This window comes from Euprymna scolopes, chromosome 32 (assembly GCF_053919585.1).
Source record: "Euprymna scolopes isolate OS-2025 chromosome 32, ASM5391958v1, whole genome shotgun sequence".
In the NCBI taxonomy this organism is placed as follows: domain Eukaryota; kingdom Metazoa; phylum Mollusca; class Cephalopoda; order Sepiida; family Sepiolidae; genus Euprymna; species Euprymna scolopes.
In genome coordinates, this window is record NC_136513.1 from 36,726,488 (window position 1) to 36,739,541 (window position 13,054).

Sequence of the window (13,054 nt, forward strand, 5' to 3'; positions counted from 1 at the left end):
TAGATTAGCATGGATACCCAGTGTTGCCTGGGTGGACATGAAGTTCGGTTTGGACACGACTGATAACTCCATCGTTACCGTCACAACAATTTGAAAAAAATAAAAGAACAGATAAAAACATGAAAATGTAATCACCCCAAAAAAGAAGTACATGAAAACCTCCCCATCAGATATTTCGGCAGAAGGGATATGAGGAGGACTTTTGATGACTATATACCATTTTAAGCGAATTTATTTAATGCTGCCTCAAAAATGTGATTTATGTAACCCTCGAAATTTGAAAAAATTTTTTGTTTTAATTTAATTAACCGCTGATAAAGAAATGCCAAATAAATAATACAAAGTTTCAAAAATATTTAACCTGGTTTAAATGTTAAAACTAAAGAAACAAAATGTAAACAATAGAAAGTTTGTTTTTTGTTTGTTTCTTTTAAATAAAAACTTGACATTCAGTTTACTTAAATCTCTGATAAAAAATAGAAATAAGGAAATTGTTTTTTTTTTTAATACGAGCAGGGGTACCCGGCGTTGCCCAGGTGTTTGGAGGTGTGTGTGTGTAGGGAAGCGGGGGGGGGGGGGGGGGGGGTAAAGAACTTCTTAAAAAATCGGAAAAGCCCAAACAAAAAAAAAAACAGCCAACAAACGTAAAACTTCTTTAAAAAAATCGGAAAAACAAACCCACTCCCCCAAAAAAAGGACGGCATTGCCCGGGTGTTTGGAGGTGTGTATGTAGGGCGGGGGGGCAGGGCAAAGAATAAGCAAATTAATAACCCAGTTTAAACTTTTTTAAAAATCGGAAAAAACAAAACAAATAAAACAGCGAACGGACGTAAAACCTCTTTAAAACAATCGGATGAACAAAAACCAAAAACAAAGGAAAAAAACAAAACCAAAAAAAAAAAAAAACACAGCAAAAAGCGAAAAAAAAAATAGTATAAATCACCTCGTTTCAATATTAAATGTTTAAAAATCGAGAAAAAAAGTATATCTGATAACTGGGATTGAACCTGAAATCTTTAGATAACGACGCTGTCACTTAACCCATCGCACTATAGATGCGTGGATGAAAGTAGGTCGGTTTTTATAACATTTAAAACGAATTCAATGTAAAACGTCTTTTGCACGTATTGACGCATGCGTAAAGCCATCTTGTCATGCAGATACCATTTTTTGTTCACCCCTCTTTATAAAAAAGAGAGCCGTTAAGGATGGAGGAATGAATGTTTTGGGCCAATTTTTCAATATTTGTCGGGCGAAGGTTCCAGCTTGAAAAGATACCTATCTTGCAAAAATCCGTTGCCTGTGTAGAAAGTTTTTGCAAGACATACAAACACACATTTTTGCTTCTATATATATTTTTAATATAATTAGCGGGGAGTACCCGGTGATGCCCGGGTGTTTTGAGGTGTGTGTGGTTTTCAGCAAATCAAAACTCCAGGGGGGGGGGGTAAAATAAAAATAAAAGTTTTGGTAGGTTAGTATGAGGATCGAACCCGAACCCTTGAGGCAAAGTTGGAAATGAAAGTGTGAAAAAAAGACGTACGACGTTAACCACTGGGCCACCATGACATACAACGGAAAACGTTTGAATTTATTTATTTAAGTATTAAAAACAGGTGGGCGCAATAAAAGTTAACTCTGCTGCTTCTATTTGACCTAATTAATGAGGTCAAATAGAAGTCACGCAGTTAACTTGGGTTTGTTTACCCAACTTTGACTGGTTTTTTCCCCAACAGATGTTGGGGAAGGGGAAATCAGCTCTCCATTGTCCAGATTGAATAGCAATTGTTTGATATAAGAGGAGTTTGTCCCCACAATGATCCAAGCTGACTGCTTCTGGACGTTCCCGGCGCGATGCCGAGAACAGCTTGTTAGCTTTTGAATTAGCTGAATCAACATGTGAGAAGCCAAAATAGCAATAAGTTTGTAAAAGTCGCTGTAAGTAAATCTAGACGCTACATGTGTTCCCAAATCCTACATATTATTATCTAGGGGGTATATAAACAGTTCTAAGCGATAGTAACGACCCCGGGACTGTCGGCGAAAGAAGCCTTTGCGAGACATACACAAAATGGTCACACACATTTTGCCTTTTATATATATATAGACTAGCGGGGGTATTTCGAGGTGTGTGTGCTCTTAAATAAAAAAGAAACCGGGGGGGGAAGGGGTAAAAATTTTTGGTAAGTTGGTAGGATCAAACCCGAAGCCCTGAGGCGAAGTTGGAAAATAAAATGTGAAAAAAACACGAAACGTTCAGCCAGCCAGAATGAGTTACTGAAAGATGTTTGAATTTATTTAAGTAAGAACAAAATTGACAGGTGCCTGCACAGAAGTCGTAGAGTTAACATTTTGTGCGAACGTTACGACGACGACGACGTAAGCAATAGCTATTCAGCAGTTAACATTTTCTGCGGGAACGCTTTTAATGAGGTCAATGACCAGGTGTTTTGAGGTAAAACAGAAAAACGAACGTTAAAACTTATCTGAAAAATAAAGTGGGCGGTGGGGGAGGGTGGGGGGTAATCAAATCAAAAAACACAAAAAAAAAACTAACGTAAGGCAAACGAACGATGTTTAATGTAAAAATCTGAAAAACAGAAACAAAAAAGAAAACAGAAAAACTTCTGAAAAATACCCCCCTCCCCCCAAAAAAAACACATGAAAAATGCCTTAAATAAGCCTGTTTCGATATTAAAATTTAAAAAATCGGTGGGTACCCGGGTGTTTTTGGGTGCCGGTGGGGAGTGTTAATGAAAACTTAAGAATAAGCGAAGTAAAAAAAAAAACAGAAAAACAAACGTTATGTGAAAAATGGCTTAAATAACCCTGCTTCAATATTTAAATTTAAAAAATCAAAAAAAAAAAAAAAAGAGAGACATCTCACACCACGATTCGAACCCAAAACGTTTAGATAATGACCTAACGCACTAACCAACTGAGCTAACGCAACGTACATGAAATTTAGTCAGTTCTTTAACTATTTAAACTAAATCAGGTCATGATATAATCTGACGCATGCATAGAACCGATCTCGTCATGAGAAAACCGTTTTTGTTGATCCCCTCCCTCTGTCGAAAATTGTTGATTTCGGGGTGAAAAAAATTAACGTTTTTGGCCCAATTTTTCGATATTTTACAGTTGAAGGATGGGGCTTCGATATGATACCAAGTTTGTTAATTTTTGTTGTGTCCGTCGAAACATACAAACATATATACATACATACACACATTTTCGCTTTTATATATATAGATTATCCTCCAAATTACAAAACAACCTGGTTACAAAAAAAAAAAAAAGAAAAAGACCACTATTACGTGTATGCGAAGGTCAAAACTAAAGCTTACGAGGCAATCTCCTAATCCACTGAAAGAAAGAAAGATCAAGATGGCGGCTGCCGTCTTTTGTAAAGGATGATATCTCGCAAAGTCATATGAATTCTCGCAATATGCAAATTTAGCCGGTCTGCAACGGCCATAAAAGCGGGTGATTGAAAGACGTTGGGAGAGTGATGATTGACTTGGTCGGGAATCGTGTTGCTGTTGCCGTGTGGGTGTGAGCATATCTTACCGTTGTTGGGTCCGTTCTAAGTAACCGTTCGCGTCCGTCTAGGTACCTTGCTAGTTGGATTCCGTGCAGAACCGGTGTTTACTGGTTATTGAATTGCTTTACATTGCTGCAACATTACACATCTACAGAGGGCGCAGTACTTTTAAAGGATTTTCCTTATACATCTACAGAGGGCGCAGTAATTTTAAAGGACTTTCCTTACACATTTTCTACACTACGAATATAAATAAATAAACAAGCAAATAAAAAAGCATCTTCTCTAAAAGAAAAAAAAGCATGTAGTGCACTGACCAACTGCCGTGCAACAACCGTGTTATTAATAATCAAACACTTTATTTTGGAGAAATTAACGAGAGCTAATTGTACAAACCTTCGACAACATCAATGACCACGAGACCAGCTAAACTCGGCACCAAGTCTTGTACAGCAGTATGAACAGCAATGGCTCCACCCATACTGAAATAAAAAGAACAATGTCTAATGCACACATTTTAGCAATAGAAATACACAACATGAATTTCTGAATTGATGCTTCTATATTTATCTCTGCAAAAGATAGGTGTAACCCATAATAATAAGTTTCAATTATATATATATATATATATATATATATATATATACTTTATTTTTTTTTTTTATTCCATTTTCATCCCAAACAAGGCACAGTAGCACTTTGATGTAAAGGGCTACTATCAGAGACATAAGTTGCAGGGATACTATATAGGGAGTTGAGCACCAAGATGTCTGTTCACATTACACTTGAACTTTTGCATGTCATTACAGTTGGGAAAACAGGAACCCGGAAGGGAGTTCCAAAGTCTAGCATTTCTGGGGAAAAAACTATTGGAGTAAAAGGCTTTCTTACATCTCGGGATCTCTACTGTGTAGGGGTGGGATCTTGCTGCTTGCCGGGGTTATTTACGTTGAGGGCGTACAAGTGCTTGTCAGAGCATTCACCAGTAAAATACTCGTATAACAGGCAGAGGGATGCAACATTTTGTCGAGGGGACAGAGGTTGAAGCTTGGATGACAGTTCTGGATCTATCAGGTTGGCGACTCTTTTTTGAACCCTGTCCAGGAGTGAGAGACTAGTAGCAGATGTACCAGACCAAATGTGACAACAATACTCCATACATGAGTGAATGGTAGCTTTATAGAGGCACAGGATACTTTCAAGCGTAAGTAGCTTTCTAGCACGGTAGAGAGAGCCTACCTTCCTCACAGCGGCCCTGGCAATGCTCTCATGGACATATTTTGTTTCTACTAAATATCAAGTTGTATCTTTCTTCGGGACCTTTACAAGTCTACAACACAAATCCATCCTTATCGCTTCCTCCCATGTTTTCCTTGGCCTTCTCCTACCAAAAGACCCTGCTACCTTAACTGTTCTACATCTACTAACTCAAGAGCTCTAATCCAATCTTTCTATATGACCAAACCAACAAAGTTTCCTGCTCTGCACAAATCTCTCTATACTGTCCAGATTTAATCTTCTTCTGAGGTCATCAGATCTAAGCCTGTCTTTAAGGATACTGAGGAAAAAAAATGTCAAGTTTTATAATGCTGCAATTTTGTCAGCAAGAAAGGACTTGGATTGGTTACCTGTGTCCGATGAGGATGATCGGAGGAGCTTCATCTTCAAATAACACTTTGATCACAGCACCAACATCACTGCAAATATTTAAAAAGAAAAAAAAAAAGATATTTAAATCTTGAATTGAAATTCAGGAAATCTTTAATTAGTGTCGAATGAATATGGATGAAATTTCATGCAAATCTGAAATATTTTAATTTTCAAAAAGGTGATCGTGCCCATAATACGTTGATAAAAACCTTTTAAATTATTTTGATTCTAGAAAATATCTAAGATTTTAGAGTTTTAATTTAAATTTGAAATTCAGGGGATTTTATTTAAGTCCCACTAACATACATCATAACACTTCAACAGAAAAAAAAAAAAAAAAAAAACATGCGGCTGCAGCCGAGATTGGATTCACTACACGATTTTGTAATGTAATTCAAATGTTGTCCGTAACTGAATACATGATGCTTCATCAGGGCTATCAAGAATATTTTATCGTGACACCATCACTAGATGAGTTGTCTACCATGGCTTAAGAGAGTCCCATCTACCCTCAAGAGAAGGATAGACTGCGCCAGTTTCTCAACCTGGTATTTTACCTTGCGGTACATACAGCACCTCACCTTCCCAAATGGTCACCCATCAGGTACTGGCCAGGCTCAACGTTGCTTAACTTTAGTGATCTGATGAGAACCGGTGTGTCAACGTGATTGTGCCGTACATGACACTTTTAACACAGCCTGCATGTAGTTTTCCTTTTACTTTGTGAGAGAAAACATGATTTGTTAAGAGAGTTAGCAGTTCCATAAATTTCTTCCAACCCTCTGATCTTACACAAGCTATAGACATTACCTCTGCGCCACCATCTGCACTGAGCATGTCACCAAGGGATCAAGACAAGAATAAGGACCCCAATTGATGAGAAAAACAAAGGAACAGATTTCGATCGACACTAGTTTGACTTTGCCATTCACACATACACATGATCTCTGTAAACAAATTAAAATAATGGGGTTCGAATTTTCATGACCAAGATTTATGCTTTATGTAGAGTGCATTTTTTTATTATACTAGCAGTTCAGCCTGGCTTTGCTCAGGGCCTATGTATTGTTCATAACTTTATGTGCATATGTATAAATATGTCTACATAACCTACATCTAAAATTTCAAGTGTTTAGACCCAACATTGGCGGAGGAGTTTGATAGAGTCTGCAAAGGTTAACTCTTTTAACTTTGACCTCTTGGCAGCCAAATTTTCGCCTAAAAAATGATTAAAAAGCTTGCTGCATGTCTGAATACCCTTTATGTAAATTTTCAAATGTTTAGACACAAAATTGGCCGAATAGTTTGCTAGACACCACAAATGTCAAATCATTTGAACTTTGACCCCTTGGCAGCCAAATTTTTAGGCCCTGGACTGATTAAAAAGCTTACCCTATGTCTGAATACACTTTATGTAAAATTTCAAATATTTAGAACAAAAATTGGTTGAGTAATTTGGTAGAGATCGCAGAGGTCAAATGTTTTTAACTTTGAACCCAATTTTGATGCCTTAACATTTATTGTTTTGAGTTCAAATCAAATTAAAAAGTTTGATCCATGTCCAAGTAGGTCAAATCGTTGAACTTTGACTCCTTGACAGCCAAATTTCTGGCCAAAAACCGGTTAAAAAGATTTTCCCAAATCTAAATACTCCTTATATCAAATCTTGAGTCTGTAGACTGAAAACTGACAGAGTAGTTTGGTAGGGAAATGTACACACACAGAAACACAATTTCACTTTTATCTATACTCCTATAAATTCGGTCCTAGATATGACCTTAAACTATATCCGATGGTGAGGCCCCACCTTGCGGATCTTGGGGAGTGTGGAGCCACCCTTTAATTGCCATTGCTCCCAGGTCCACTCCGACCCAGAGTGGCAGTACCTGTTAGGGTTCCAACTATGGGTTAAATAGAATCTGACTTTAAAAAAAATATACTCCATTAAAAATCGTTCCTCAAAATAACTGGATTCGGCATTAAATAACCTGAAAAAGGTTGATATGCCGTAAAACAAAAACAACCAACCAACCTATAAATTCGATTTTCTTTTGTGTGTATTGATATTCATATTAAAAACCTCTTTTTCTATTTATTTAAAAAGAAAATACAATTTTCTTATATATGGGTTGTGAAATTGAATTCATCTGCAAAAGATCTAGCTAATTTGCATATTCTTTTAAACATTCATTTTAATTAATTCCCTATTAAATTGTTTCGGCTTTCTTATTGGATGATCATCTTTAGTTAACTATTACGTGTAATTATATTCATGCAGATATTCTACATGATTTATACTTGCGTAATATTTGTGTAAAAAGTTTGTAGTAAACACAAAATTGTTTCCATATATATTCATGTATACGTATATATTTTTGTTTAAAAAGTTTTGCCTACCAAACTCCTCCTAGAGTTTTGGGACTACAGACATGAAACTTCATATATAAGGTATTTGAATCCATGCAAAACTTTATATTTGGGTTTTAGCCCGTAAAAATCGGTGCAAAAGTGTGAAAATTAAAAAAAATGAAATTTGTCAGGTGAAGGTCAAACGCCGACATTACGAATGCATAATATAGTAGCTATTGGTTCATGTTTTAATTTTTAGCTTTGCAGTAAACATGTTTTCATAGCTCAGTCATTGACGGCAGATGCAAAATAAATCGTGAGCTGAACGTTTTGGTTTCGATTCTCCGTGGTGGCGCATGAGTCTTTTTGTTATACTTTTTTTCTTTTAAAATCATTACTGTATATTTCATCCAATATATATATATATATATATATATATATATATATGAATGAAAATGTCTGTCTGTCTGTCTTTTCTCTATGGTAGTTAAGGAAGACTATTATACAGAAAGGCATTACTTCACATATTCACACTTTTTAATATATACATATACACATAACTTTATAAACAGTACATATAGCCCAAGCAAAGCCGGGCGGAACTACTAGTAGATATATAGATTTATAAAACTTTTTAATGAAACGATTTAAACCAAACACAAGGTAAGTTTTTAATGCAAGGAACAAAAGATATTTAAAGAAAATACATTTAAATAAATGATATTTTTTTTAAAATAAAAACATCAATCCAAAGTGCCTCATTTTGGGGAGCTTGTTCCTCTCAAAATGAGACATGGTAGATTGGAAAAGCTGGTTTTTCTGTATTTAAAAAATAAAATGCCAGCCATTACAAAGTTTGGTTTAAATAGTTTTTTTTTTTTTTTTTACAAGGTGATCACCACTTATCAAGGCCTGGAAGCCACTCAGGGATAAGGGTTATTGCATGTACAGTACGTTAGTGTGAGGGTTTAATAAAAATGTCTACTTAAGGGGGCGGTTCATCAGGAATTTGTTTATGTTGGACTTGAAGACATCCAGGTTGTAGTCAGGTGGGAAGCAAGCAGACGGAACAGAGTTCCACAGGCGTGCACTTCTAAGAAAGAAGCTTTGTTCATGGAATCTACGTTTTGATTTAGGCACAGATAAAGAGTGGGGAAAGTTTTTGACAGTGGTTTCAGCTAGACGGGTGTTTTTCGTAAAAGATTTGCGAGGGGGGGGACTAGAGATTGGCGCTCAGACGAGCACCTGCCATAGAAATAACGATAAAACAAAAATAGGCTCGTAACGTCTCTTCTATGGGAGAGAGGTTGCAAGGAAGAGAAAAGGGCATCCCCCACTAAGCCACGAAGTCTATTTTGTACTCTGTCAAGGCAGGATAGGCTGTTTTTAGCAGCTCCTGCCCAGATATGGCAGCAGTATTCCATCCTTGGGCGTACTTGGCTTTTATATAGATAGAGAATTGCTTCAGTAGCTTTTAAAAGTTGATTTTTTAAATGTTATTTGACTCTGTTTTGAATGAATATCACATCTAAAATTGTTGCCAACAAGTAGTTTTTATGATATAAAGTCCTTTATTATCCAATGTCTACTCTACTGTTTTCACTGGTCGCCATGTTTGTTTTTCCACGCTTTAGTTTTAAAAATGAAGATATCAAAAATTATTAAAATTGACTATAACACACTGTCCTGACGATGGACATGAATCTGGTGACTGGTTTCAAGTTTTAGGTGTTCAACACTGGAACCAGGAATATGTTATGCATGCCAAGGATGCACCTGCAAATCAGTGGGCATTGACCACTTTGATGCAAGATGTAATGGACTCATTTGGTATTCAATCCATTTCAGGTGAACGTCATTTCAGCTACATCTCTTATCACTATTGCTTAAGCAGAGGAAAAATTTAGCATTGAGCAGTTAAGTTACTGATGCCATATGATCCTGGTAATAAGTTATGGCATTGCGATATTCATTCTATTCTAGTTATGGACACAGACACACAATCGCCATTATAATAAGTTTCCAGAAATCTGCATAATATGAGAGTAATGCGTTTGATTGCAGGAAGATTCCAGGTAAATCCATACAGGTTAAAAATTCACCAGAGGCTTTTGAAATGAAAGTAGGAGCAACGTGTGGGTTGGCACAACAAAAATTTGGAGCAACGTTTGGGTTGAAACAACAGAGATTGGGAGCAACGTGTGGGTTGAGACAACAGAGATTTGGAGCAACGTTTGGATTGAAACAACAGATATTTGAAGCAATGCTTGGGTTGAGACAGCAGAGATTAGGAACAATGTGTGGGTGAGACATCAGAGATTAGGAGCAACATGTGGGTTGAGACAACAGAGATTAGGAACAACGTGTGGGTTGAAACAACAGAAGTTTGGAGCAATGTTTGGGTTGAGACAACAGAGATTGGGAGCAACGTGTGAATGTTAGCTAGGAATCACCCTGCCTCTTCACAGTGTTAGGTCCCTTTAAAATATTAATTTCCTAAATACATAAAAATCTAAAAGCACTATTTAGTAAGTAATATGTAGCTGGTTTGATGATCCTGTTTTTTAATAAAAACAAAGCTGAGTAACTGGTTTAGTGTATACGATACTGAAAAAGTAATGAATTACCCACTGGTAAGTCTCTTTGAAATGTAATTTTCACAAAAAAAAAAAAATCAATAAAATTGTGTAGTTCTAAATTTTTTTTAGGTGAGGGATAATTGTATTATTTGCACAACGTTTCAATCAATGTAACCTCTGACCTTCTTTAGGCACATAAATTGCCATGTTTGATAAAGGAAATTGAGGGGGTTAGCTCTAGACTTTCATAAACTTAAGGGTTTTTTTTTTTTTTAAAGAACTTACAATTGGTTAATTGTTGGGTTAAGGTAAAACTGTAACCCCTTTTTCGTTAGAAATAATTAAAAAATAATATCCCCTATTGTTTAGTTTGATATTTTTATTTACTTTATAAATTTTTGTGAATTTATTTTCAACTCAAACTAAATACGAAACTTCAGAAGTGTTGAGCTAAAAACTCTTTCCTTTACTTTACCAAACATGGTGACTTATACACCTGAAGAAGGTCGACAGTTACATTAATAGAAACATTGTGCAAATAACCCTCAAGATGAGAATATTTGTCCGATTAATCCAAATACAATAAGATTGTGGTTATATTAAAAGATGCCTTTTTTTTTACAAAATCAATAAAAGAAAAATTCTTACTTTGATAGTGTTTCAGCAGAGAGATCACCATTGTTGTCCGTGGAAGTATCTCCTGCAATACAACAAGAGAGAATATCATCCCATTTATAGTATTCTATTTCATGGCCGACAAAGAGCTAAATTACAATTTGACGAAATTACTAACAAGTACACATATTGTTTATAATTTTACGGACAAGTTTTTCCCATCTACGTTGTTGGTATCACAGCGTTCCAACCATTTTGTCTCCTGGTCTTCTTCAGGTACTTGGTGTAAAACACTGACGACCGTCATGGAATGTTGAACTCAACTCTTTATTACAATATCAGGGAAGTACGTCAGTGTTGCAGGATTGGATGGTATAAGGTTCAACTGTCTCTTAGAATTTCAATTCAAACTCCTAAAATTCCAATACTATCTGGCACTGACTCCTAAAGTCTTCCAATATTCAGACTGTCCGTTGATTCTTTTGGATTATAAAATTCTACGTTTTCCAAAACCAACAATGCAACCATGATTGTTATTACACACACGTGTGTCTGTGTATATACATACATTATATGATAATGACTAGCATGTGTAGGTAGCTATAAATGTTCATTATATATATATATATATATATATATATATATATATATATATATATATATATATATATATGTGTGTGTGTGTGTGTGTTTTCCATTATCACCCTAAACAAGGCAAAGTGGCGCTCTGATGCAGGAGGCTACTATTGAGGCCATAAGTTGCAGGGATGCTACGTAGGGAGTTGAGCAGCAAGATATCTGTTCACATGACACTTGAACTTCTGCATGTCATTACAGTTGGGAAAACAGGAACCCGAAAAAGGAGTTCCAAAGTCTAGTAGTTCTGGAGAAGAAACTATTAGAGTAAAAGGCCTTCTTACATCTAGGGATCTCTACTGTGTAGAGGTGGGATTTTGCTGCTTGTCAGGTCTGTCGGTGGTATTTACGTCAAGGGGGTACAAGGGCTTATAGTTCGTTGGAGCATCCACCATTAAAATACTTGTAGGACAGGCAGAGGGATGCAACATGTCATCGATGGGACAGAGGCTGAAGCCTAGATGATAGTTCAGGACCTATCAGGTTGGCGACTCGTTTGAACCCTGTCCAGGAGCGAGAGACTAGTAGCAGATGCACCAACTCAAATGTGACAACAATACTCCATACATGGGCCAATGGTGGCATTGTAAAGGTACAGGATACTTTCAGGCGTTAGTAGCTTTCTAGCATGGTAAAGAGAGCCCACCTTCCTCGCAGCGGCCCTGGCAATGCTTTCAATGTATCTGTTCCAACACATGTTCCCTATAAACGCTAAGCCGAGGAGTTTGAAAGAATACTTTCAGGTAATGTATCTTTAGCTATAGCTATTAGTAGTTGAGAAGATTTTTTGTAATTATTGAAGGAAACAAGCTTAGTCTTGGCAGCATTGAATATGACCATCCATTTTTATCCCCATTTCACCACCGATTGGAGTTCTTCTTCTCGTGTTTCTGCCATTCCCTTAGATATGTGTTCATTTGTTTTCCTCTCATGCCTGTTATAGAGTGTAGTGTCATCAGCATATATACCCATCTCAGAGACAATTTTATCAAGGAGGTCATTTATAAATATTAGGAATAATAAAGGTGCAAAGATAGACCCCTGGGGTACACCTGCATTTATATCATATTGTTTAGATGTCACCAGCTTTGAATTTTAAAGTTTTGCTTTTGGTTTCAATTCTAGCTGATGGCACCCAAATACTTTTCTTTTTACTTTTGAAATCACGACTCTACAATAATAGATACGAAATATGGACAAATTTAAATATATTTAAGCGTATTTTATACCCGGGCAAAGCCAAGCGCCCCTCTGCTAGTATAATATATTAATTTATGCAGATTATTTCATTTTAAAAAGCTAAATTTCCGACATGATAACATTTGTGTCGTTGTGGTCCGATTGATAATTTGTTCGCTTATGAATGTAAGTTATGTAAGTTTGCACCCGTCACGCTGCATTTTTTCTTTCTTTTTTCTCTCTCCTATCTTTTGAAATCCTCAACATTCTCGTGCACATCCACCACGTAGCATTTTTGTTTTCTTTTAATAACACGATAAGGTGGCACCCAGGTCCATCATTTTTTTTTATTAAACCATGCTTTACGATCGGGCAACACTAGATGTCCCCCCACAATCTGTTATATAAAGGAGAGTTGTCTATGTACGTTTGTTTGCATGTCTCACTAAAACTTTTGAATTCCAAATTAGGTAAAAATGATTCTGGTACTGTCTTTAAGGAT

The 13,054-nt window shown here is 36.3% G+C and overlaps 1 protein-coding gene and 1 pseudogene across 2 annotated transcripts in view; both read right to left on the reverse strand.

Annotated features, from left to right (window-relative positions):
- LOC145256260 (protein phosphatase methylesterase 1-like) overlaps nt 1-13,054 on the reverse strand; it is a 74,529-nt gene that overhangs the window by 37,204 nt on the left and 24,271 nt on the right. For both annotated transcript variants that reach the window (XM_080114922.1, XM_080114921.1), the window contains exons 5-7: nt 10,771-10,822; nt 5,173-5,241; nt 3,941-4,026 (exon numbers count right to left, since the gene is read on the reverse strand). In XM_080114922.1, coding sequence (XP_079971048.1) covers nt 3,941-4,026; nt 5,173-5,241; nt 10,771-10,822 — 207 coding nt within the window. The remainder of the gene's footprint in view (nt 1-3,940; nt 4,027-5,172; nt 5,242-10,770; nt 10,823-13,054) is intronic.
- Nucleotides 5,759-5,875, reverse strand: LOC145256733 (5S ribosomal RNA; annotated as a pseudogene).